This window comes from Rhinolophus sinicus, linkage group LG03, assembly GCF_036562045.2.
Source record: "Rhinolophus sinicus isolate RSC01 linkage group LG03, ASM3656204v1, whole genome shotgun sequence".
Lineage (NCBI taxonomy): Eukaryota > Metazoa > Chordata > Mammalia > Chiroptera > Rhinolophidae > Rhinolophus > Rhinolophus sinicus.
The window spans coordinates 147,457,513-147,485,489 of NC_133753.1; the positions used below are offsets into that span (position 1 = coordinate 147,457,513).

The window sequence follows — 27,977 nt, forward strand, 5'->3', positions numbered from 1 at the left end:
TTTTCTCCATTTTACAATGAGGAAACAAGGTCAGAGAATGAAGTAACACATCCAAGGTTACACGTCCAGTAAGAGGTAGAGTCAGGATTTGAACCAAGATCTCAATCCAAGGGTGTGAGCTCTGCTACCTTGTAATACTGCAGGGGATTGTTTGCCTGCTTGAACCCACTTTAGAATGGACTTTACTGAGTTACCCTGGCCCATGTGAGATTTTTTTTTAGAATATGTTCACTTGTACAGTTCAAGGGATTATCTTATTAAATTTTTCCATTCAGATATCATTGAAATACTGTAAATGTGTTATTTTTCATAACAGTGTTATCCACAGGGTAAATGTTAAGAGGATATAAAACAGGAAGTAATTATAAAACACATGTTCATATAAACACCATGTTTCCCCGAAAAGACCTAGCTGGACAATCAGCTCTAATGCGTCTTTTGGAGTAAAAATTAATATAAGACCCGGTCTTATACAAGACCGGGTCTTACATTATAGTAAAATAAGACCCAGTCTTACATTAATTTTTGCTCCAAAAGACGCATTAGAGCTGAAGGTCTGGCTAGGTCTTATTTTTGGGGAAACGGTATAAGATTTCTACAAACTATCTCTTATCCTGATAACTAAATTTTGGACAAAGTAATAAAAAACAACTACCTGAGGATTCTAAAGAGTAAATAAAAGCAGAAACTTGAGGGGAGTCAAAATCTGAAGATGCAGCCAGCACCTTGGTGAGTGTGTGCGCACGTGTCACGTGAGAGTGGGCCACAGTCACAAAGTGCATGAGCATCTAAAACTGTGATAGAAAGCCCACCGTTATCTTTCTGGCTAAAGGAACCAGAGAAAAAAGCATGCGCATGCCTGGATAACCAGGGAAGGAAGAGAGCCACAAAGAGGATTCCTCTACTTCTGTGTATGAATCCTTCACGTCTCAAGCTGGCCCCTGAATCCACTTGCACAAAACAAACCTAGAGACTTAAAGAAATTAACTGAGGGGACAGCCGGATGGCTCAGTTGGTTAGAGTGCGAGCTCTGAACAATAGGCTTGCCAGTTCGATTCCCATATGGGCCAGTGAGCTGCGCCCTCCACAGCTAGATTGAAGGACAACGACTTGGAGCCAATGGGCCCTGGTGAGACACACTGTCCCCCAATATTCCCCAATAAAATTTATAGAAAAGAAATGAACTGAGATTTGAATTGCCACCCACAAAAAGACAACGCCTATAACACAAATCTAAAGTTATTTGCCTGCTTAAGTTTTATTTTTTTGTGAGGAATAAAACAACTCAATATATGAAAAATAACATTCACAATGTCCAGGATAAAATTCAGAATGTAAACTTACCACTGGTTTAGTGATACTTTAAATTCTGGTCTTCAAGAATTATTCTTGAATTCTTCCCTAATTTGCCTGCTACTATTTAGTTTTCAGAGTCCTCAAATAGCTGATCTATCTATTATGTTTTATAGGTTAATTCAGTGGAACACACGGGGAGTGTGCTAATTACATCTTACCTGGAATTGAAACCACTGCCTTTAGAATTTAAATCCTCATTCTTGCCTGGATTCACTCAGAGTAAGAGATGCTTGGCCAGCCTGGCCGAACTGACCAGTATGTGCTGCAGGACGAGGAATGTCCAAAGCCTAGCTGGATAAGCCAGCACTCCAGCTGAGTCTCACTAGTGTGAGCCACTTCAAAACAACTTATTTAGCTATAGAGTAATTTGGGAGGGGGAATAAAGAATCTAGAAAGGAAGCTAGGACCAGATTTTGCCAAATTAATGTTTTTATGCCAAATGAAACTGCATTTTAACCTGTAGCACTTAAGCAATGAAGAACTGTACATAGATTTTTAGATATGCAAAAGGTTCCATAAAATAGGTCTAGAAAAGAGTTGTTTATGGAAGAATGTACCTAATGCAGTGTTCAGAACTGTCTGGACACTTACTGAAATTCATTTAAATATACAGAAAAGCAAAGCAGGAGAGAGGGGAAAAGAATTAATGACCCTGCTGTTGCAAATAAAAGTGAGATCCAGACCAGTGACATTCTAACTGGTTCTTTTTAAAAAATCTGTCAGTGATTTTTTTTTTAGCTGCTTTATGAACCCTTACAATAAGGCCCATGGGTAATAGAATTATGAGTTCCTTTTTTCTTCTTTAAATATCATTTTATAAATGTTATTCAATGACTATGCATTACATTTAGAATCATTAGAGAGTTTTTTAATCTGGGAGTTTTGAGACAGCACATGAGAATTTCCAATTACATAGAGATTTATAGAAATACATACCTTTACAAATTTTGTTATTGTTTTACAGGTCAGTAAACGAAGTGTCAGAGAAGTTAAGTGATTACCATAGGACACACTGAATGATAGTTTTATTACCTGTCATGCTCATGGAGATGGCCCAAACTTTTTTTGTTTGTGTCGTCGGTTTTCTCAATAACAAAGTTACAAGCAGTGCAGGCACATCTCATTTTAATGTACTTTGCTTTATTGCGCTTCACATGTGTTGTGTTTTTTACAAACCGAAGGAAGACCCTCCACCATCAAAACGATTGAGACTCACTTTATTGCGATACTTTATTGCGGTGGTCTGCAGTTGAACCTGCAGTATCTCTGAGGTATGTCTATTACTTTCTTTCCGAAATGAAAGAAAATGGTATCTGAAATGCCTAACAGGAGAAACCCATCAGTGGAAGTTGCTTGAGGTTGCTAAGCAATAAGGAAGAGGAATAATATGAAGTTTGTGTTCTTCCCTGGAAAAGCTTGAATCTTTTTCATATTTTTTGCTTAAACATGAGAAACAATAACGTTGGAAATATTAATCACAAAAATGATGTGGCCTTGTTATTCTCACCTCACCCTCTTCTGGTTTGTATCTCAAGTTCAAGTTTCTAATCATGCTTTTTAGTGGTTAGAGTGTCAAGTGTTTCAAATGAATGCTTAAACCTAAATTGCATGTAAGTGGTAAGATTTGCAAGCTTTCTTCTCTGAAATCACTTCCCCCTTTATCATGTCTGAGGAAATGCTCTGTTATGGGCCTTAGACTGTGCCTTCAAAGGGAGTAACGGGAGGTCTGTAGTTACACATAGAATTCTATAAAATGGAGTATATGAAGAAAAAGCATTTTTGGATATTTGCTCTTTGTCAGTACCTCAATAAATGCTAGATACATAAAAATGACAGAGTCCTTACCTTTAAGTAGCCAGCTGCCTGTGAGGGTAAGACATGCAGACTGGGAAACCACTAGTAAGGTGATAAGTGTAGGAATTACAGTGGTAGTACCAATTACAGATAAATTCTTTCTTCCTGGGAGATTTTTGGAAAAATTCACGATAGAATTTGTTTCAGAGAACTGGAGATAGAGATAAGGGAAGTGGTAGGGAGGAGTCAATAAAAAAGAAATAATCTAACCATACTCTCCAATAAGCAGAAATGCTTTGTGTAAATGAGGTACATGTGCACGCACACATACATGCAGATTGAGAGAAAGAAGATGTTACACTAATACTTTATAAAGGATGAAAGTGAACATAAACCCAGTGGCCAAATGTTTAGTACAGATTTAATAACCACTATAAAAATACCTATAAGTCCCTGGGCAAAAAATAATTGATGGCTTAGGATAAACTAATTTAAGAGCACCACATAGTAGTAGGAAAAAAGTAGCCCTCTGTCGTGCAGGGAGTAATCAGGCGGGGTCTCTAGTCCTGCTCCCCAAATAAGAACGCAGGACATGGTGAGGCCAAAAAGGAACACCCACGGAGCCATAGATGGGGGAGTCATACCACTATAGTCTCGCTGGCAGCTGGGTTGGAGACACAGGAAGCAGGAGCCACACTGTTCGCAACCCTCACTGCGCCGCTTGCAGGCTCAGCCACCATCTTCTTGCTCGCCCCCATTTTTTTGCTAGCATAGCCACAGCAGTTATATTAGTGGCCAATGGCTCACTGGTTACAGCTGACGGCCAACTAGCCACAGCTGGTGGCCATGCAATCACAGTTGATGGCCGTTTACTACCTGAGCCAGCACCTTTCTACGTGAGGCCAAGAGCCTGGAAACTGCTCTTTGTTGCTCTCTCCCCCCAGCCTCCAAAAAATAAGCCACAGAAAGAGGTCCCATAAATATTTTAAGAAACATTTACGGACCAGGAAAATATACAAAAGTAATATTGTATGTATTCGGAAATCTGTGAGCAAATGATAGTGAGCTCTGTGAAGATGAATTGTGCACCGCCCATACCCCAGAGTAATCAGTAATCTAGTGACAGTTATGCCAATTGATAATAACCCCAAGGAGGCACTTGGAATCGTGCCCAGGTGTGCCCAAGGCAACTCAATATGGAAATCAATCGCACGTTTTCAAATGGAACATTAGCTGCATTAGGTGTGTGTGGCTTTACATATCTAAACAGTGTGTTTTGGAGCAGGAGTGCAGACCAGGTAGAGGGACTTCTTTTAAGAGCTGATCTAAATGTACAGTCTTCAGTCTCTATGCGTTGCTACTTTTCTTATATTAGGCATTTGTTTTAATGTTTAGGATGGTGGTGGTGGTAACAGCAGTGTGAGTGTGCTTAGCGCCACTGAAATGTATGCTTAAAAATGTTTCACATTGTAAATTTTGTGTATGTTTACCACAATTTTAAAAATAGAAAAATTGATATTTCACCTTTTGGCGAATAGTATTTTCACCTTGATTCTCTTGAGGTTCACTTTTTATATCTTTATTTACTATTTAAGAAGCTATTCTGAAATTTAAGTATCAAGTTTTTATCCATGTATATAGTTTCCCTTTCTTGTCACAAGATCAATTATCGATTTGAGTTTAGAAAGTAGTATTTATGGAACACAGAGCATTTTAAAAATAATAATAGCCACGCTTTAATAAGCAGTCATATACTCTAAAGCTTCCCAAATAGTTTTGAATGGTAACACTCATTATATACTAATACTCATTTACACTTGGGGAAAACTAAGATACAGAGAGCTTAACTGACGTGAAATTTGTCAGTACTGGATGATTTAAAATGTCTGATCCCTTTGCTGTGCTCAAGAGTATTGGTCATGTCACCTTCCTGTGGTTACCAAATACAGCAGCCCCCCATTACCCACGGTTTCACTTTCTGCAGTTTCAGTTACCCATTGTCAACCTTGTTTCGAAAATATTAAATGAAAAATTCCAGAAATAAATTCAATAAACAATTCATAACTTTTACATTGTACGTTCTGAGTATTGTGATGAAATCTCACACCATCCCACCTGGGACATGAGTCACCCTTTGTCCACCATATCCACTCTGTAGACATTTCCTTCTGGTTAGTCACTTAGTAGCCACATTGGTTATCAGATCGACTGTAAGAGTAGTGATGCGGGCAATTCAGATATGCCCAAGAGAAACCATGAAGTGCTTCCTTTAAGTGAAAAGGTGAAAGTTCTCGGTTTAATAAGCAAAGAAAAAATTGTATCCCGAGGTTGCTAAGATCTACATTAAGAATGAATCTTCTGTCTGAAATTGAAAGGAAGGAAAAAAATTGGTGCCAGTTTTGCTGTCGCACCTCAAACTGCAAAAGTTACAGCCACAAAAAAAGGAATTTGTGCTAGTTTTGCTATTGGCCACAGTGCATGTAAGCTGGAAAGGCTTTAAACTTGTGGATGGGAGACAGGAATAGAAATCGTGTTCAGATTGTTGGCAACATGTGTGCCAAGAACCATTGGGCCTAGGTGAAGATTTCAGCAAGGAACCCCCTGAAATTAGTGACTGCATTCATATAACCTTTATTCCAGTATAATTGTTCTATTTTATTATTAGTTATTGTTGTTAATCTCTTACTGTGCTTAATTTATAAGTTAGGCTGTATTGTAAGTAGATACTCGTATGTTCAGGAAAAACAGTATATATAGGGTTCAGTACTGTCTGTGGTTTCAGGCATCCACTGGGGGTTTGGAATGTGTCCTCATGGATAAGGGTTACTACTGTATTTCATTCTGTTATTTACTGAGGCTAATATTAAAATACACATTGATACCTGGCAAATATTCATCTTTCCTTGCCAATTTCATATTCTCCTGAATCTCATAGTGGAGCCCTATTTGGAGGTGGTTGGACTCTTCCCCACACATACTCATGATGAATGTATTCCTAGAAAAGATGAAAAACAGGGCCCTATTGGCTTCGAAAGTGCTAACAGCTTAAAGGAGAGAAAAATTACATCTCGGCAGTATAATGAGAAAACTTGGAATCTGAGAGAGAACAATTGATTAGTTTCTATTAAAAAAAACCCAAAAACTGGATGGCAAAAGACAGATAAACTGATCTCTATTTTAATTAAGCTAAACCATTAGGCCATTAAGTGAATGTTGAAGAGATGTGCCGGGTAGTGTGTTGAATATAATGTGTTACTTAAAAGCTTTAATAACCAAAACTTTTTACCTGCCTGCTACAGAGAGGTGTGATTGCACCATCAACCAAATTGTTGTCAAATGAAAAAAATGCATAAAAGACGTTAAAATCAACCCTCTTTTACTCATTAAAGTCTTTTAGTGCTTCATTAATTTTAATGGTATAATCTAGTTCTGATTGAAGTGCACCTGAATGCAGTTAGTGCCTCATCAGGACTGATGAGTTCCAAGTAATTTGGTCCATGTCTGCAGGGGGATCACACATTCCATGTCTCTGTTTGCATGTGCTCTGTGCATGTTTGCCCATGCCTTCAGCCACACAGCTTTTACAGTCCAAGAGCCCACTCTCTTCTTTTCTAGCCCACCTGCCCTACTTAAAAGAGATTTCTATTGTCAGAGCTGCTTTTATACTAACAACTGAGTTTTGTACAAACAAAAGATTTTGTGGAGGTGCCAAAATATGACATCTCTTCCCCGAATCTTTGGACTGAATATAGATATAGCCTATATGAATCAAGTGCATTTTTGAAAAGTAGAGAGTCTGATGTATATGTTAAAAAGTAAATGACAATATCAGTTCTTTGTATTTCCACTGTAACTCTTAAATTTCATAAAATGAATTTTTTTAAAAAAACTCTTAAATCCTACTTTTACAATTCCATAATTATCTCTCTCAAACTAGATTTACTCGTTGTCAAATGTAGGTTATGCGTACAGAATGAATACATGATTAATTATGGTATACCTCTTTAACCCTTGACTTCTGGTGTGGCTCTTTTCACAGCTCTAAGATAAGCAACTCATCAAACAAATGGGCCCAAAGCAAGAAGGTCAGACAATCTAACCCCATCCCCACCATAGGAACAAACAAGGAATTAGACATTAGTAGCAAATGGGAAGGGCTTTCTCCAGTGATGTGAAAGGCCTGTCCAACAGATGTGATCCCTCCATCCTCCTTTTCTAGGTTCCATGATAATCATTTGCCTTCTCTTCATACAGGTTTTTCACAAAAGGGGTAAAATGTAGTTCATTTGGCTTCCTTTTCTGAATCATCTGGTTCCAGTCTTGTAGTTCTTAGTTTAGTCTTTGATCCCAGGTAGTTCTTTGGTTTATTCTTTAGCTAATCTCCATTATGTGCAGATTTTTCTAGTTTAAATTTCAGATGGCAGTTTTATGTACTTTTTTTCTTTTTTTGAGGTTTTTGAGGCTCTGTCATATATGTTCTGTTTCTCAATAAAATTTTAAGCCCCTATGTAGTTCCCTACAAATTAAAAAAAAAAAAAAATATTTCTAATGTAGAAAGATGGTGATTATTTCATTTCTACCTTGATTTTTGGATTAAATACAGCAGACATCCCATAATTTTCCTCCATTTAAAATAATAGCAGCCATGTAGCCCTTCACATTAAAAAATTAGGCTTGATTCTATTTTAAATTTTAAAAAGTTATGAAATATTTTTGACATTCAAAAAAAGAATAACAGACTTCTGATGTCTGGGGACCAGCAGGTGAGAAGAGGAGTCGTCACTGAAACGGGTGATCAATCCTGACAACAGAGGACACAGCTACTTTTTACACACTGGGACAGGGAGGAATAAGTGTGGAAACCAAGTGATGACCTTGTACTATTGGAATCAGGTGTGAAACAGCCCAGGCCCAAGAAGGATGTAATTACCAGGGCCTCAGGTTTTAAGATTTGGCTCGTACGACAAAGTAAGCCACCAAAGTCTGCCAAAGTGATAGATGAAGAGGAAAATTTAGAATGGAAACTGGAGGAGGTTGAAGAGGAGTACCAGTTGCAGCAATGGGACTTGAGTTCATACCACTAGCTTCCCTTTTCTAAGATGGTCTTTAGGAAGACCGATCCATGGGGGCCACGAAGAAGCTTCTCCCAGAAGTGAGTCTGTGATGCAAAGAGTGGACCCTGGTTGTCATGAAAATGTATCACTGAACTCTTCTCTTGCATAAACACTTCAGTAACTGCCCCTGTAGGTCAACCATCATGTTCATACTAAGGCCAGGCTTCCGGTAGGTAGTCTGCTTTCAGCTCGTAAATGGACAAGGCTCATTCTTCTTGCCTTAGGAGATGCAAGACTCTTCCAACAGGCTGAGGACTCCCCTTGGCCTGCATGAAACTTTCTTGGAACTGGTTTGTAGTCTGGGACTTTTGCTTCACAATCTTCCTTTCTTTCCTCTCAGTCTAGTGCCATGGTTTGAATGCATCTGCCTTCTCCTATTCCCTCCCCACAAAAACCACTTTCATGTTGAACACTGTCTTGACATCTGCTTCTTGGTGGGTCCGAGAAGCTTTTTGCTAAGTCCTCTGGATTCTTTCTGACACTTTGTCTACTTGTTCTATGGAATACTGAAAGAGGAATTTGTGTATTTGTTTCCTCTTTCAGTTCTGTCCATTTGGGCTTCATGTATTTTGAAACTTGTTATTAGATAAACATATTTAGAATTTTTAAGTCTTCTTAATGAATTTACATGTACATACACATGAAATGTCCTCCTTTATCCTTTTCTCTGAAGTCTAATAATTGAATAGAGCCTGTGAAATAATAGGGGAAAAATGTATCTATATCTCTGCCCTCAGTTCCTGGCTCAGAGCTGCTAAACTCCTTGTAATTTCTAAAGTGATAAGAACACAAGGAGCATCTTTTGTTCTAATATTTCATCTTTGGCTCTGGTTCCTGACACAGCTCCTAAATTCCCTGGGGTGTCCTACGTGATAGGAGTGTCTTTCATTCTAATAAGGTGACTCTCGATGGGCTCCTAGATAGCTGCAGGAGGTGAGCTGGTCACCAAAAGACCAAGCCATGACTAGAAGCTTGGAATTTCCACCCACCCTCCATCCTCTGGGAAGGGGAGAGGGACTCAAGATCGAGTTAATGATCAATCATGCCTTCGTGATGACACCTCCAAATAGGATCAATATGAAGAAAACCACTTAGGCATATCATAGGCAAACTGCTAACGAACCTAAGTCAGAGAAAAATGCCACATTACATATAGAAGAACAAATATTTGCATAACCATGGACTTTTCATCAAAAACCACGGAAATCAGAAGACAGTGGAACAAAATATTTAAAGAGTTGAAGGAAGGAAAAGAAGAAAGAATTTAATGTTTATCGAGCCAGGTAATTAGGTCTGTGACTTCCAAAATGTGAATTTCATCCCATTAATGTGTTGTGAAATCAATTTAGTGGGTCACAATCAGCATTTTTTTAAAACTGAAGAATAGGATGGCATATAATAGAAAAACATCACAGTACATCTCAAATAGTAAGGATAAAAATTACGTGAAATTTTTATTTGGGTTTTACATACATACACATTCATACTTACATAGTCATATGTGTGCACTGGGTTCTAATGAAAAGAAAAAAATGTAAGTCGCTGCCTTATATTATTTAATAACCATAAACATTTTGTAAGCCATGAATTATTTCCATTTTACAAATGAAACCAAGACTCTATTATTAAATAATTTTCCCTTGGTCATATAGCTGGTTAATGGCTGAGCCTGAATTTAAGGCACAGTTTTTGACCTCAAAACGACTTCTTTTGGCTGCTCTCAAAGCGTGCTCTTTTATTAATTTTGGCCTGAGGGTAGAATAATCAGTTTCCTATAAGTAGACATACCATGACAGCACAGAAGTCAAAGAGAACGACCCATATTTCTCTTCCCCCATGGAAGAGAGCTGGAATGACGGCTGAGAAGCCGTCAAAATCTACTCTAGCTGCAGTCTGCCTCAGATACAAGGAATAGAGCAAATTAGAAAGGTCCCATGACTCAGAACCATGCTCTATTCCATCATTGCTTCTTGAATATTGATTAAAGTAGATCTTAGTAAACAGGAATTGCATGCTATGATTGACCACTTTGGCTGAAAGATAAGGCATTTGATTAGAATTTTAATTAATACTTAAAAGTCTCTATCTCTTCTAATTGACTCATTTTTCACATAAATTTTTTTTAGTTTTCGCTGTAGCATTGCCAATGTGCTTGTTTCTTGTGGCAAAGTATAATACCACGTCTGCAAACAGCATCATATTCAAATGTTTGGCAATGCTTGAGGAGAAAGGATATTTTTGTATCCAATTCAGGTGCTATTACATGATCTGAAAATTGTGTGACAGGCTGTCAGGGAAGGATATTTGATGAATGTGGAGGATTTCAACAAAAAGTGAGGTGCCAGACTGAGTGTTTATGAATCCATTTTAGTCTTGGTTTAAATGACTGTCTTTAGTTAACATCTTGTTCTTAAAGAGTAAAGTCGCACATGAGTCCATTTCTGGTAGTACAGTAAAAGTCAAACAGCCACACAAATCAAGAGTTTCAAATGTAGGTAATTTAAAGATTAAGTACTAACAGTTTGTATGCAAGCCAATATTGAATGCAAATGCTAGTGTAGTTATGAGTAGATCTAACGGCCAACGATGAGAAATGAATTAGAGAAAAATACAACAAAAAAGGACAGAGACGGCAACTGTACTTCATACCTTAGATCTTCCGTTGATTCTTGTTGTTAATGAAATTAATAATGTTGCTTGAGATGTTGTGATATAGATAACAAGGCTTGCTTTCTTTTTATATTAGTAGCCATATATTCTTTGCCAGTGCGTGTTTTTCAGTTTTCTTAAAAAAAACACGCATGTTGTTATATACCTCTATCTGGTCTCTTCAGCTTATCTTTGCTTCTGTTTCTTTAGCTGTATGAATTTGCCTTCCTTTACCACTTACTCTTATAAAACCTTTCAGAAGAGGGACCAAGAGGTCTGTAGGTTTGCCCTAAAGGATGCTTTTAAGGGATATTCACAGATTATAATATTCCTTTGTTTTTATTATTTATTCAGCAAACCCTTCCATAGTACTTACAATGTGCTGAGCACTTCTAAGTGAACTTTACAAATGTTAATTACTTTTATCCTCCAACAGCCCTATGAGATAACCATTATCATCGTTCTCATTTTATGTAAAAGCAACTAAGGAACCTAAAGACTGAGTAAATCACTTAATGTCATATAGTGGGAGAGTCGGGACTTGTACCCAAGCAATGTGGCTGTAGAATCAACGTGCTTGGCCACCCGTCTTCTCCAACTTCTGTGCCTCTGTCCCTAGAATGCCAGTCACTGCCTGAGGTTCTGAGCCCTCGTTTGTCTACAGGCATTGATTGTAGAACACCCCTCACCCCATCCCTTTCAGGGTGTTTAGCATGTCCTGAATTATACTGAGTGTGGTTTCCTCTTCTACATTTCTACCACACATCAGTTTGCTACTCAAAAGTTAGTGTGCTGCCGATTAGCACCAGCACAAGTGTATTCTTTTTATACTTTATTTTTCTTAACATAGCAGGAGGGAAGACAACTACTTACATTATAGCAGAGGTTCATTTTAATTGGAGCACCTACAGTGCTCACTAACAGAATGCAGACCTTGATCTCATTCCTGTTATTCAAGCTAACAATTTTTTTCTTTTGTATGTGAAGAGATTGCGTAATTCTTTACAGAATTATTTGCTCCCACCTCTTCTATCATATTCCTTCAGATTATAGACATCACAGGACAAACAGAAAAGAACAAGATTTGAGATAAGGGTATGCATGCTGAGTGAAGAATTCATCTTTCAAACTATACTAAAAGCATTTTCAGTATTTCAGGAATCAAATTTAGGATTGCTTTTGAGACTGAATACATAAAGTTCTAGTGTCAAACCATGTATGACACTAGAACTTTGACCCTCAACTTCTGCAGCAACCAGTTCAGGAAGCCAAACCCCAATCTCTGCAGCAATCAGCCCAGAAATTAGGTTTGGTCAGTGACGTCCAGCTTCCCTAATTTTTGCCCCTGATTCCAACACAGGACACACCAGAGAACAACAAATATGCTCCCCAAAGCAATTACACAGGATACCCTGCTTCTAGATGGCCTACCTTCTATTTCCCCCGGCCCACAACCCCACTCAGAGCAAACCTGAAGCCTTTCCTTTTTTTTTACCCATAAAGCTTTCCTGTACCTGCCTTTGAGTTTCTGCCAAATTCAAATGATGGTTGCTGACTCCCTTGCTATGGTAAACCCTGAATAAATAGCCCCTGTTATTTCTACACTTCCAAGAGAAATGATTCTTTTCTTGCTCTATTTGCCAGAAAATTACTATGTTAGTTCACCATTCCAATGGTATCCATAGGAATTTGTGAAAGGGTTAACTATAGTAGCATCTAGATAGTTGGAGGGTTTCTAGATTTTATATAAGTAGTCTTACGAATATTAGTTTAATCTTTTCCTTAAAAAAGTCTTTGCTTCCTGATACTTGTAATTAGATGTGTTTGCCCTTCTTAGCTTTAAAAAAAAAAAAATCAGGGAAACCAAAGAGATTAAGGAGAGTTTTATTATAAAGATAGACAGGACATACAATTTTACATTTTTCCAGTCTACAAAAACTCTCAAGGTAGAAATTTCTTTATGTCTGTCATACCAGCAGACAGATTATTTATAAGCTAGGAAAGAGAAAGTTCACTTCTTGCCAAACTGAGGCAAAGGTGCTGGCACCTTAATATCCTGGCCTCTCTCCAACCTCTTTTCACAATCCACCAGGTAATTGACTCCATCGATGACAATCTGAACAAGCTCAACCTTTAACAGTGAAAAAGATGAATGATTAATTCGCACAGAAGACACATGCAAGGCATTGATCAATAGGAACAACACTGGGACAATGAGAACCTGGCACGTTAGATGGACTTTGTAACCATTTCTTCCTTCTCACTATTTCCCTGCAGGGTTGTGGTGGGAGAGGTGTCTGATGGTCACTGTCAGAGATGGGAAGCAGAGGTATTACAGGGTTTCTCTCAATCTTCCTTTAGTTAAGATGGATTACTAATCTGTGTGTGAGAACATTTTTTATATCTGAAAACTATCACTTGGCATCTCAGATACCTTTCCTCCATCAATCTCAGCTGTAAAATAAAAGTTTCTCTAAAAGTACAATTACATGCCACCCTCGTGTCATTCTTTGGCCTGGACCTGAACTCCGACCTGCCGCTAAGCTATCCAAGCACCGAATATGCTGTAGTTCAGAATTATTATTTACATGGTGGATGTCTTTCTGAAAACTTGTTTAAAATCAAATATTTGGAAATTAAATCATATTTCCACTGTACCAGACAAGTTTGCTACTTAAAGGAAACTGAATTATATTAAGACAGACTTAAAATTTCTGCTTTTTGAAAAATGGTCAAACTTTGGTTTACAAATGTTGATTTTTCTTAAATTAGAGTACATCTACATAGGAATTCCCCCCTGGGATTACCTCCCTAACAAACTACTTGCACTGCTCCTGCAGAGATGCAAACTAAGATACTAAACAATTAGTTAATTCCAGACAGCATGATATAACTCAGGAATGAATAGCAAGGATGGAAGGGGTCATTGAGTGTCACAGCTGGACATACCTTAGGCTTGACGGTGTCCAGCCTCCTCCCCACTTCTTATGACAGCACTTGTTCTCTGACTTCACAGTGATAAAATACTGCTGTCCTTTAGCATAATAGTGTTCCTGTGGCTGAAGATGGCTGAATAGCTCCCAGGGGCAAGTGGTGACAACAGTCCCACTGTGAATTCCTTTACTTGCCTGTACACTCTCAGCTTACACTGTGCTCACCTTTATGCAGTTATTTCCCATGGAAGGAGAGCTCCACAGAATGAAACGTGAACGTGACTCAGAACTCAGTGGGGAAAGAGGAGGTCTCGGATTTTGTGAAGAAGGTAAAGCTGTTAAGGCTACTTTTCTTTCTCTTACGCTAATTTTGTTAGTTCGTGTTCAGAAACTGAAAGAGATGTTACCTCTGATCGACCAATTCGATCTATGTTGGAAATATCGTACACATCTGCCACTGCTGCCGTGTCCACACCACCGGTGCCACGCTTCTGCAGCCTTAGGTTCTCCAGGATCTTAGAAAAGCGGGGATCCTGGGACAAGGAATAATACTTAGTGTTGTAAGAGGCAAAACTGATTCACCGTCATTGGCATGTTCACTTAGAAAAGATGTATAATGAGAGATAATAACAGTTATTATTTATTAAGCATACATGTACTACATACCAGGGCACTGTGCTGGAACTTTTAAGCCTTACAACATCCCCATGAAGTAGGTATTGTTTTCACCCCCATTTCACAGATGAGGAAACTTAGGCTCAGAGGAATTAACCTTCCCAAGGTCACACATTTAGAAGGTTGCACAGCTAAAATTAACTTCTATACTGCTTTTTGGGCATTGGGATGCTAGCTTTGATGAGTTTTTATTATTCATCTATATAACAGTGTCACTTTTTTAAATCATATCAAATAATTTTTTAGCACTGGAATTTTGAATAACAAAAATTTTCGTACTTTTTTGCCAGGAAGCACATTACCTAAAATTGTTCTAAAGTATTTGATTCACTTGTTGTGCTGTAGCAGAAATTATTAGTTACCCTTTTTCCTCCTCTTCCACAAGTGGAGCTAAGAAAGTGACCACCGGCTAAGTTCTAGCAGAGTGGTGTGTGCCACTTCCGGGCCTAGACCTTCAATCTTTACGTGGCAACACCTGCATGCTCTCCACTTCCCACCAGCTGGAACTTGGAGTCTTACGGTAACTGTGCAAAGGGGACAGCGTCCTCCAAGTGTAGTTCCCTGACCAGCAGCATCGGCATCACCTAGAAACGTGTTAGAAATGCCAATTCTGCAGCTGGGCCTGGGAATCTGTGTTGTTACAAGTCTCCAGGTGGTTTTGATGCAGTCTCAAGCCTGAGAACCTCTGTACTAGGAGAAAGAGAAAGAGATGGAAGGAACCGCAGGAAGCAGAGCACAGCAGCTAACCTACCTATCTGGATTTGTTATCTGAGGGAGAATTGAAACTTCTTGTTCTCGAAACCACTGCCCTTTCTTATAGCCCCTTCATCTTTTGTCCTACTGATACAACTATCTTTTGAGGTAAACAACACTTTCTCATTATTTTCTGTTATAGGTGTAGAAAGTGAGGGGCAGTGAGCTTTTCTCCCTCCACAGAGCAGTCCCATCGGAGCTGATCCTGGCGCAACCCAACAGGGCTCCTGGCTACATCGCGTTACCTTGCTGAGCTTCGGGATCTTGACATGGACGCCAGCCCGTAATCCTGTGCCGAGGTTCGAAGGACAGGTCAGGATGTATCCGAGGCGCTCATTCCACATGAACTCCCAGCCTCGTTCTTGGATTAAGCGTTCTACCTACAACAGTGAACACATGATGGAGTTCTTGAGTAGCCATTAATTCAGCACATCCCAAACCTCAGGCAGAGATGTGTGTACTATATGTTTGCCATGAAATTTAGGTAAATTTATAGTACTTCTTTAATAGACCATGGTATCCCTCCTATTGGAATATTAAAATGGTCCATTTAAATTAGATGAACCATGTAAAGCATTGAACATAGTACCCAGCACATACTAAATGCTCAATACATGCCAGTTGGTCTTAATTTTCATGTGAGGATACTAAGAGAATATAGGAATTCTCAGCAGGCGAGATTATGGTCAGGTTACTTATGAACATAGTTACATCCTATATTGTCTCTATGCTTAGAATTCAGCCAAGAGCACTGTTAGGGAAATCAGAAAATAACTACTGATCCACAGACTTCCCCAAACCATTCTGGATTGGAGAGGGAAGCATAGCAGCTCGCTAGTGACAAAAGAAAATCATCCATTTTTTGAAGCACTGCCCTGAAGTCCCACCCCCCAAAAGTGCCATGATCCCTAAAAAAAATAGCCCCATCCTGGAAGTCACCATGGTGTCTTCTTTCAAGAATGAAAAATATATTTTGGTGAATATTTAGAAATCTGATAACATCTTACTTCTTTTAGTCCACGACAGAATCGCTCAAATACTCTTTTCATATTGCCTCCCTTTTCCATAGAGATTACCCTGGTGTGGTCTTCCTCATTAATCCAGATGAGGAATGTCTTGTCATAGTTATGCCTAATGAAGAGAGAAATATGCTGTTGAGTGTGAATCACATTTGTTTCAACACATGAAAATTTCCATTACCTCTGTAGCTTGATTGCTTCATTTCACCTTCCTCATTTCCTAGATGGCTCTAATCTATTAATTGTGCCTGGACAAGTACTACAAAACAATGTTACCATGACAGAATGAAGAATAAGACCAACTCCAGCCCTTAAAGATGTCATATTTTTGCCCAACAAGAATACAACGGTCTCCCTCGTTCCTCAGACTAGGATGACAATATTTCAACTGCGGTAACATTTGGCTTTGACACTAACAAGAGTATTTTGTGTCCTATTATAGAGTCAACCAAAATCTTGTGGTGCTTAAAAAAAAAAAAAAAGAAAGATTTTACCTGCAGCCCAAGGTGTTTGGGGAGCAGAAGATTTCACCTGTGTTTGCTGTATAGATGCTACCTTTCCACCCCCATGAGCAGCTAGCTGCTCATGAACACTTTTATCTCAGCTCTTTTGGGTAGTGTCATAATAACCTACCAAGGTATAGGAATCAAAGTGGACTGAGGACTGTTGGCCAAGATAAAATATACGTACACTCGATATCCATTCTTCCTTGTAGGGTTTTGCTTAAATCCTCAATATTTATTTTTCATTTTCTGCTCTTTTGTTTTAATGTCATGAAACAGATTCTCTGTGAGGTCAAATAATATGAAGCTAATTTTTTCTTAAAAATACAGTCGTTTTCTCATGCATAATTCATGCAAACTAGCAAACATTCCTATACATCTTAGAAACATCAACAATACTTAGGTATTACACACACACACACACACACACACACACACACACACATACACACTCACTCACTCACACACACACAGTTTCTAAGTACTCTCCATTTAGCTCAAGCTGGGCATGCTGTCAAGTACAAGCCACAGCAACTTCATGTTAGGACAAGCCCATGATCTGAAAGAGATCATCTGCACACACTGCAAATGTGAAATGCTATGTCCATACCAGATTCCCCTGGCATCTGGCCAGTCACGGGCCATCCCAGCACATGTTAGTAAGGGGGATACTGGCTTATCAAACAGAAAGTGGTCCTGCAAGCCAAAAGGGACAAAGCACAAAGGAGAAACTGATGAGATCAGACACGACTGGAAGTGCCAGGTGTCCAAGTTTCAACTCACTAATAATGGCTGAGGTTTCTCAGGCAGTGGTTCTCAGCCTTGGCTGCCCACTAGACCAACCTGGGAACTTTTAAAAACATAACTAATGCCCAGTTCCCATCCCCCAGAGATTCTGACTTAATTGTTATGGGGTGTGGCCAGGACATAGATATTTTAATTATGTCAGGTGATTGGAGTGGACAGCTAAGGTTAAAACCCACTGGCTTAGCCCAGGTAGAAATACTTCATTGCTGTAGAGTGTGTATCCCATCAGTACCAACCCCATGCAATGGCAGAGTGGGCAGTGAGTGAGGGGGCTACCCTGAAAAGTCTGTTCTACACAGCCACCATTCTCTGTGTTTCTAACATTATTGATTCATTTATTATCATTCCTTTCATTAAAAAGTACCAGGAGTATACAATAATGATCTATAAATAAAAATAACCACCATTAGTTTAATGCTCATTATGTGTCATGCTCTGTGCTCTCTATGTGCTTTCAATTTATTTCCTTTAATCCTCAACACTGTGAGGCAAGTGTAATCATTCTATGTTACAGAAAATGAGATTCAGAAACACAACAACCTACCCAGTATCACACAGATAGGAAGTGGCAGAGCCTCGCTTCAAATCTAGACCTGTATGACTCCCAAGCTTGTGCCTGTAACTAGAATATACTACGCTATCAAAATCAATGTCAAGGGCAGTCAGGTGGCTCTGTTGGAGCAAGAGCTCTGTGCAACGGGGCTGCTGGTTCGATTCCCACATGGGCCAGTAAGCTGTGCCCTCCGCAACTAGAATGAAGTCAATGAGCTGCCACTGAGCTCCCAGGTGGCCAGATGGCTCAGTTGGTGGGAGGGCGGGGCTCTCAATCACAAGGTTGCCCATTTGACTCCAGCAAGGGATGGTGGCTGCACCCCCTGAAACTAACAGTGGCAGCTGGACCTGGAGCTGAGCTGCACCCTCCACAACTAAGATTGAAAGGACAACACTTGACTTGGAAAAAGACCTGGAAGTACACACTGTTCCCCAATAAAGTCCTGTTCCCCTTCCCCAATAAAATCTTTAAAGAAAACAAAACAAAACAAAAAAGCAGTAAGCTCTTTCAATACTTATTAAAAAAATCAATGTCAAGTGACTGATATTTTTCTTTCTGTGTGTACACAGTAAGAATATGAATATGGATACCGTATATTCAAGTATGATTACACTAAAGTAAAAAAAATATCAAGGGGAAATGGAAGGCTTTCTACCGCCTCTGAGAAGCAGAACAGCGCAGAGACTTGAGCCGGGACAGGCTTATGGATTGCCCAGGAAACAGCATGTCCTTTAAGCTGGAAACCAGAAGTGGCTACTCAAGGCAGAGGAGGGTTTGTTCTGCAACAGCACAGACGGAAGGTTGGCCTTACTGCTGCAGAGAACAGAGACCAAGGCCTACAGACCATGACACTGGCTTATCAGGTTTGAAAATGGGACATATTTTGTGGCATTGCGCCTTCTGAAATGACAGATACTTGTTTCAGTTGCTCCTTGGGGTTTACTTAAAAGTTACTTCTGAAACCGGTATCCTGTTTTGTATTGATTTTTTTCCCCTCCCCCCCATCCAACTCCGGTTGAAGCCGTGTTTCTCAGTCTAATTGTGTAAGATGCGCTCCCTGGCCCCTGTTGGTATTATGAGCCTTGCCCTCTACCAGGCTGAGGTAGTTGGTCGCGGGCTGACGGTTAAACGCTCACAGCAGCTCATGGCAGCTCTCGCCAGCTGCCAGCCACTCATGCTGACCACCAGCGCTCAAGGTAGCCCACGGCAGCACACAGCGGCCCACAGCAGCCCAGCTCCAAGTGGAGCCATTGCTCACAATCTTAGCTGTATAGGACGCAGCTCACTGGCCCATGTGGACGTCCAACCAGCCACCTAGGGGTTAGGAGCACAGCTCTCTAACCACCTGCTATGGGAAGACAAGTAAGGGACTTGGGTTTTGTTTTCCCTAGTGTTAGAGTGAAGCTGTGAAGGCTAATGAGACAGCAGGAATCCCAGAGGCGGGCTCCAGTGCCAATCAGGGCAGGCCTTCCACCTGGACAATTTCCTTTCCAGATTTTCCTAGTTTCCAGGGCTTTCTTTGGCTGTGGTCATGGAAACCATCATCAGGGCAGACAGGATTTCCACACCCAATTGTTCCTACTTAACCAACAATGGGAATCCTCCATCTACCTCCACCCACCGATCCCTAACCCACCAGCTCCATATAGGAGTTTCCTAGGCAGAGTTTAATCCTTAGAGTATTTCTGTGGCTTAACCTAAAGTTTTAAGGCCTCATCATCTTCCTTATTCTGAACAGGGTGAAGCCCCAGCAAGTTCTCAACCCGGCAGGGGCCTGTGCTCCGGAAGAGGCCGCACTGCATGGGGTAGGGCTCTAGGTTCAGCCCCACCCTAGGAAGCTCTGGGTGGTTGAGGGGCCACTCACATCGATGAGCTGCTGTTGCTCGTGCTCCGTCATCTCGGACAGCCTGTAGTAGCGGCCAGCCAGGTCCCCCTTGAGGCCGGCCAGGGCCGTGACGGCCACGTTCTCCACCTCTCTCCGCTCAGCCCGGCTGCAGGCGGGCGGCAGGCTGAGCCCTCGGATGCTACGGCCTGTGCGCACCCGGGACGACAGCACGTAGCGCTCATCAAACATCCCATGGGTGACCTGCCGAGCAGAGTTTGGGGTCACCGTGGGCAGTCTCGGACCACGGTCCTGCCACAAGCACACTGGGTTCTAACCCGCTGACTGGCAGTATCTGCTGCTGGGGACCCTCGGGCACTGAGCACGTCTGCACAACCCACATGCTGGATACACTGTGGAAATGGGGGCTGGGGCCTTAGAGACAAGTGAGATCAGGCAGACCTACTTTGTAGGGCGCCGCCTGGTGGGATAAAAAAGGAATTGCTTCGGGGAAGACCAAGTGAACACACCACCCTAGTGGTACTTACTAAGGAAAGCCCAGACTTTCAGACCTCCCTGACCTCCTCCGTGGCCCTCCAGGAAGTATGCTGTGCGAAGGCGGTCACGGAGCTTTTACGGGGCATCTGACCCAGGGCCCCTCTCTCAGGAGCTCCTCCCTTGGGCTCTGGAGTGCCAGTTTCACAGGAGGGGTGCAGAGCGTACCTTGGATGCATCCAGATCCGTGGGGTGCTTCATCACCCTGGGGTCATAGCCGTTGTGCCTGAGTTTAATGACAGGGTCAAAAAGGTCGGCAAACACCTGCAGGAGGAAAGATGCTCTTGTTTTCTCTTTAATTGGTCTGTCTACTGTTAAAAGACTACCGCGCAGGAAAGGGGTGTGAGAGTGGTAGATGGGTGGTTGTGACGATGATGATGATAGCAATAATAGGTTTCTACCAGAAAAGCCTCTTCAAGGGACCTTGCCCTTTGGGAGGGGGCAGGGCTGCAGAACTGTCATCATAATCTCCTCCCTGATGATTCTGCCAGGCTCAGTGCCATCAGACTGAACAAGAAAATCCTGTTTAAGAATTTGAAGGTTTCCCCCAGAAGTTCTTGCCGTTGCAGGATAAAAGAAGCTGCCAGATCAGAGGCTAAGTAGTTTTGTGGTCAAAAGGCAATGTGAGGTTCTATAGTTTAAGCAATGAAATTGTGGACATCCAGCTGCACCAGAAGAAAAATGCAGTAGTTAAGGCAAAGCAGGGACCTCTCACCCTGTGAGGACCTTCCCAACCCAAAAATAACTCATGCAAAATCTATTTTTAAAAAACCCAAACCTTCAGGAACATCCTTTAGGTGCAATAACGTTTTGAGAAGACATAACAGGACCCTGCAGGCTTTGGGAGCTGTAGGAAGTGGGGGTGGGAGGCATAGGTCCAGGGAGCTAGCTCTACTCGGGGACTTGGGGAGCCCAGGGTTGCGCACTGCTGTGCCTGAAGGAGCTCCCAGTCTTGTTTATTCAAAATGGCGCCCTCCTCTTGATGGCTGCCTTCCAGGGAACTGCCGTCACCTCCCCCAGCAGATGGTGTGAAGAGGGCAGACCTCAGGGAGGCAGGCTGGAGGCATTTGCCATGACTAGAGGCAGTTCTGTGGCGAGGACCCCATAGCGCCTGAGCTCCCGGAGCAGCAGACCATCCTGTGCTTCTTCGCCGAGGATGGGAATGCGGAAATCACAGGATTTCTCTGAGAGACTTGAACTCAGTGGTCTGGGCTGCAGTGGCTGTGTAATCAGTAATTCTCTAGACACCCCGAACCATCCTCCCCCCTCAGTAAAGCCCAGCCACAAACACAGCATCTCCTAATGTTTTATTGGTGAAAGCACATCAGCAATAAAATAAAAGATTTACTGTTTCTGTACCCATTCATTCCCTTTACAAGCGCAGAGAGCTCTGTCACACAACTCATGCCTCCGTGGAGAGGGATACTAGAGCAGCAGCAAGGAAAACCTTGTCCCCGGCAAGCTGTAGACCTCATTATTCCAGAAAGCATCCAGATGTTCTACTGAAGCTGGCTCCCCTTTGAGGGAGCCCTGCCCGAGAAGGCAGAGAGCGGGCCCCATAGAGAAGAGAAGGACTGGGACCCAGAGCATCCCCCCCGCCCCCACCCCGGCACCAGCACTGGCAGTGTTACCTCATAGGACTCCTCATCGCCAGCCACCATGCCCACAGTCTTTATGAAGGGGTGGCCGGGGTTGTCCACTCCAGTCTGGATACACTGGTCCAGGGTGTAGCCCTGGGGGGTCATCTTGCTGCGGAGCTTGGCGTAGATGGCAGGGGTGAGGCACTCAGCCATGCAGTTGTTGTGCTTGCGCAGGTCGGGGTAGTCTGCACTGCGCGGGAGGGGAGAGGCTTTCAATGAGCAGCCCCTGAAGGAAGGGGCCTACGAGTGGGCTTTGCTTCTGCCTATCCTTCCACCAGGCTCCCTTCAGACAGGTGGCACAGAGATATTTGGCTAGGAGTCATGACTTAAGTAAGCCAGATTAAAAAAAAAAAAAAAAGTCCCCTGAACTGCCAGAGAAAGGGACCTGGATTCCATGATGGTGGCTGCAGCAGCCACAGACTGTGGCTCATGTTCATTGAAAGAGGAGACAGAGTGAAAATAATTAGAAAATAAATTGAAATCATATGCACACTTTGTTTTTTAACCCAGAACTTTTGGTAAAATACAGCAGCCACACTTTGGTCCCTTAGGTCTAGTGAGAAATGGGGTGGGGGCTGGGGCAGAGAGGTTAGAAACCCTGCATGTGGAGCTCCATAGAAAATCTGACCTCTGTCTATGAGGCCAGCTCCATGACTATCTTCTTTGTCCAGAGCATTGTCTGGCTATTGAAACAGGCATCCAGTAAATATCTCTTGGAATAATACATAGAAAGAAAATGGGGTGCTATCTTACCCAGGGATATGAATTGGTTGCAGAATAGGGGGTTCTGGACCACCCCAGGTCCAAACACAGGCAGTCGCACCACAGGAATTCCTGAGTTGCATGTTGGGAGCTGGTAATTCCCTCAGAGATCCTGATTCCCACAAGAGCCAGGAAATGTCTCTGAGAAACCCCTCGGGTTTTCCTCGTCTCTCCCAGCCATGCCTGCCTATGCACAATCCCTCAAAGTCAGCCCTGCCTCCAGCTCTAAGCGTGTGCGCTGTCTCATCCATAACCAAGTTCCCAGGGCTGAGAGGACATGTCCATCTACACACCACACCCCCACTCCCCATGTGCAATGTCCTTTACAGCTGATACTTAAATCGGCACTGTAACATCACATTTCCCAGAGGCCGCGTAGCAGTGAGTGAGGCATGGGTCCACAATCAGAGAGTCCTTGGATTTGCATTTGGCATTCCTTAATTTTTGTAAGCCTCCATCTCATCAGAAAGGTGAATAAAATAGATACTCCATATACTCCATGCATGGTACTTAACCCATGTAAAAGTACTCAACAAATGTTAACTATTACTATTATTACTATCCAACTACATTGCAAGCTCTGGCCAGGAATGATGACACTACGCTTCCTTATATTCGCCACAGGTCCCTGTGCTTAATAAGCTTCAAAAATTATTGTCAATTTGACTTAGTCATCCTCCAAGGCAAAAAGAGAGACACTTGCTGAAAGTTTCCATCCGAGGAAAGCATATCTTTGGCTGGCGCTTGGAGTTATTTTAAAGCCAAGAGGACTTACCTTGCAGGGAATAGCTTGTGCTGGTCCCGGGTGTCAGCACGCACATTCTGCTGTTTCAGCAGGTACCCGGTGGTCAGGGCACTGGTGCCCAAGGTGGCAAATAACAGAGAAGCATTGCGGCCAGTTAGCAACCTAGAGAAGGCACTGGTCATCCTGCCTCTTGGATGAGTGTCTGGAAAGCAGAGAAACTGGATTAGACAGCCCCATAGGATGGTCCCAAACCACCGTGGAGAGATCAACGAGCAAGAGAAAGAACTGCAGGAGCCGCAGCCCCTCTTTTGGTTTCTTGTTTTTCTCTTGTTTCTTTCTCCCCCACACCGCGTCACCGTGCTTGGGGAAATCTGGGTAGTCTTAGACGTTATGAATGTCAGACTGCCTGAAGTCTGTGACCTTTTCTCCAGTAAAATGATACAGAAAAAATAAACAAAAAAGAGGATTTCTACTTTCTGACTACCGGGAAGGTCCATACCAACCCTGCACGTCCAGTCAAACCGTGTTGCCTTTTCATTTTTTTTAACTACCATTTATTGAGCTTCCACCATGAGCCATCTAGCATGCAAAGGGCATTACAAATATTGTCTTCGGTCTGCAATAATCCTGCCAAGTAGGCATTATTTAGAAGATGGGGAAACTGAGGCTCGAGAAGTTAAGTGACTTGCTCCGGATCTCAGGGCCAGCACATTGATCCCAGGCTTGTCTTTGGCCCTGGATACAGGCCTCTCGCAGACCCCAGCACCTCACAGGCAGCCCGACACTGACCAGTAGTCGAAGGGAAACCCACCGCCTTTGTGGTTTAGGACCTAGGAGCGTCACAGATCACTCTGCTCTGTTACACCCCCAAGACCATAGAAATGCATTTACTACAGCAACTGCTAGTCACGGGATTATCACCTCAGGCCATGTGACTCCCTCAGAGTCCCAGAATATTATAAGCCTGTTCTCTCTCCTTGTCCTCAGACTTCTGCTGAAGTGGCCTGGATGCCAGGGGTACCTCTGCCCGCTCCACTTTGATGCCAGGTACCCAGTGCACTGCCAGCCATGCTGGGGACTCTGGGCCAGCCTGCCTTTCTCTGAGGATACGGGTCTTGTTTTCTCTCTTTTTCCCTCTCTCCTCCCTTATACAGAAATCACAATTGCAGGGGTGAGGAGGGAGATCATTGTTTACAGCTTCAGGGCTGAAATCTGGCCGAATTCCTGGGCTCCAAGCCAGGGAGATTTCTATGTGGGGCACAAGATCACCGCCAATGGCAATGGTATTGTTTTATTCCTACACTTGCCCTCTTTGTTAAAAAACAAGAACCACCACATTGAGCCCCTTTGTCGGCGTGCTCAAGATCTGTATACATTTCTGACCAGGCAAGTGTACTGAGAGCCCGGGGCCTGGAGATATCCTGGAATGTGGAGGCTTTGGGTTCTGACCCTGCCTCAATTCTGAGCCTCCTGGTCGTCCAGAATATCCTGGATGGAGATGCCGTGGGTGCCTTTCTGCTGACTCAGAGTTATTTCTGGTACAGCTGTACACGGTGTCCATTTGTCTCAGCTCCTTGGGGCCGGAAAACAGTGGCAGGCCAGGGGGAGGACCACATGTCAGCTTTGCATGCAGAGACAGTCACCCCAAAACAGTGCACATCTGGGGTTGGGCCCGCTCCATAGAACACTCTGAACAAATTCCCATGATGCTAGACTCCTAGGCCAGCAGAAAATGGTTGTCTCCTCCCAGTTCTAAGAGAGCAAAGGGTTTAAGATACTTCATCACCACTGCTGTCACCCTAATAGGCACCCTTGGGCATCTCTGTTTTATTCAGAAAGTAGAAAGTCGTAGGCAGGAGACATTTACATTCTTTCTCTGTAAAAGAGATGTTTCCTAGGACTCCTTGTGCTGAAAACATAGGACCATGACTAGATTCGTCTTTAAGGGTAAATAGTCTTCAACAAAACAGAAGTTGGAACCATCTAGTCCTTTGCAATGCTGTAAAGGAGTGGGTGCCTTCTTCCCTGCCCAAGGTAAGGATTGTCTGTGGCTTCTCAGGCAGGCGTGGATGTGACCTCCAACAGTCACCTTCAGGACTGGCTCCCTGCAGGATTCCTGACTCAGTGGAAAGGAACTCCAAGAATGCTTAACAGAAGATTCTGTGTGATTTTCTCTGAGAAGACAAATGGGTCAGAGATGGAGACCAGGGCCTCTGAGCCAGGGGCAGTCTGTCTCAGAATCAATGCCCCCTCCTGCCTCCAATCACCCAGGAGTCCGCATTCCTCATCCTTTCTCCAAGCCAGAGTTTTCTGGAACTTCCTCAGCCACCCCTTTAGGAAAAGTGACCTGGTCCCTTCTCTGAGGATGTGATTTGATCATAAAGCTGGCAGAGTCCATAGGAGCATGTAACACTCTTGTGCTTTGCTGGAATGGTGCCTTAACCCAGAAGGGTTAACTCTAAAGGCCGGGGTCTTCGGAAAAGGCATTTATAAATGTAGAGGAGGAAGTGGAGGACTCACACAGCCTAATAACACCCCGATCTCCTCCAAGAGCCTGCTTGGTCAGGAAACCCCTTAGTCAAATTCTGCTGGTGGTTTTCTTCATGGGAACAGAGAGACCATACCAAGGACGCTAGAAAGAGGGAGTGTGAGGGCTGCACATAGGAAAAGAGGCACTTCTGGAAACACTACAACAGTTGGATTAGTGTAACCTTGTCAGGAGGGCCCTGACTGCCCCTTGTGTGACTCCAGCTGCCCCTGGGAGGGTCGCAGAGAGGGAAGGTCTAAAGGGCAGCACTGAGAAGAGCCAGGAGGTTTTGCGCTTGTTCTGGCAAACGTCACTCCCCACACCTGCCAGAGCATTCAAAGGCAGAGATGTCACCCACTCAAGGGAAAAGAGCAAGGCTGACAGTAACTCACCGTTAGCCAACCAACCAAATAAGCAAAGCACAGGCTTTTGTCAGAGATGAAACACATTGAGGCCAATGGGGCAGCAATTTTATCTCCGGTGGGGAAAAAACAGTTACTTGGCTCATTATTAATATGTTAGTAATTTCAAAAATGAATCTCTAGCAATAACATGAAGCAGTTGAAATTGGATCCAGCTATTGGGCTGATTAGTAATTAGCTCCTTTTGAGAGTCTCAAAATGTTCATTTTTCAGGTAGTATATATCCCGAGTCACTGATTTGCACCTCTTTTGATGCTGCTGAGGGAAATCATTCCCAGAAACAAATCGATTAGTTCTGTAAATTACAAGGGAAAGAAAGATGAAGATGAAAGTCCCAAATTTAGTGGCATTTAGATGTTTTTTCCATCAAGAAAATATCCTGATTATTAAAACAGGCCTTGTAAGCCAAGTGTTAATATGGTTCCTGCACCTCCGTACAGGGAATGGGAAGGCTTCCGCCCAGGACAGCGCTCTGGGGCTTCTTACCACAAATTTTGCACACAGGAGCAGTGTCCTCCTCCCCCCTGGTAACTGTCCTACCCATGGTGCCAGCCCACAGCCCTGGGTCCACCCCCACACGGCCCCTCACCCTGCCTCTAGCATTGCCCCCCGCTTGGGAGGAATAAAACCGAGTTTTGTGGTCTCACTGACCTTGGTTGGAGCCTGGAGTGTCCCACGTCCTGCTGCAAGCACACAGCCAGGAAGTGTAACTGGAGCTGGCAGGACCTGGCCTGGAAAAGGCTCCTGGGCTGGGCGGGGCTGGGGGCCCTCCAGCCAATCCCATCTAGGACCTCTAAGACTTACTTCATCCCCCAGCTGTGTGTGCCCTTGAAGGCCAGCCACTGACTTCTCTGGCCCCCAGGTCTGAGCTCTTTCTAGCACCTGCTAGAAAGAGCTTTTTCTGAAGTGGTTCCCTCCCCCAACCTCTGTCCTGCAAGCTGCCTGTCCCAGGGTTCAGCGAGCAGTTCTTGGGACTGCAGCTGGCTCACTGGCTGCCCAGTTCTGCAGGACCATGCATGGGGGGGGGGGGGGGGTGTAAGGGCCTGCCAGGGAAACTGTCACGCCTGTTAGGAGACTTGTTTCCACCTTCCCTCAGGAGCACCCTGCCTGGGGCCCAGGTTAGCTCTGGAGAATGACCACCCCCACCCTCCAGCTGAGGTCTGAGAGGAAGATGTCTAAAGCTCCCTCTCTTTTGCTGTTAATTGGCTCTGAGCCAGGGACCGGCACCCCTTTTCAACTCGTATGGGGCCTGCATTCAGGGACAATAACAATCACATTTCTCTTCTGAAATAGATTGGTGGACAACCTCACTATCTACACCAACTTCATATGCCACCCAGTAAACCCA

The 27,977-nt window shown here is 43.1% G+C and overlaps 2 protein-coding genes across 2 annotated transcripts in view; one reads left to right on the forward strand and one right to left on the reverse strand.

The window, feature by feature from the left end:
• The window catches only part of ACOT12 (acyl-CoA thioesterase 12), a 66,476-nt gene extending 50,929 nt beyond the window's left edge, over positions 1-15,547 (forward strand). The window contains exons 15-16 of the mRNA XM_074328772.1: positions 14,082-14,175; positions 15,417-15,547. Of these exons, the coding sequence (XP_074184873.1) occupies positions 14,082-14,175; positions 15,417-15,439 (117 nt within the window). The 3' untranslated portion in view covers positions 15,440-15,547. The remainder of the gene's footprint in view (positions 1-14,081; positions 14,176-15,416) is intronic.
• CKMT2 (creatine kinase, mitochondrial 2) lies at positions 12,782-27,963 on the reverse strand. Its single transcript, XM_019715073.2, has 10 exons — positions 27,281-27,963; positions 23,711-23,882; positions 22,165-22,363; positions 20,702-20,797; positions 20,021-20,242; positions 17,407-17,492; positions 16,282-16,405; positions 15,520-15,654; positions 14,254-14,379; positions 12,782-13,044 (listed from the first exon to the last, which is right to left on the reverse strand). The coding sequence occupies exons 1-10, from the start codon at positions 27,411-27,413 to the stop codon at positions 12,925-12,927; spliced, it is 1,413 nt and encodes a 470-aa protein (XP_019570632.2). The 5' UTR covers positions 27,414-27,963; the 3' UTR covers positions 12,782-12,924.
• Positions 27,964-27,977: the final 14 nt, after the last annotated feature.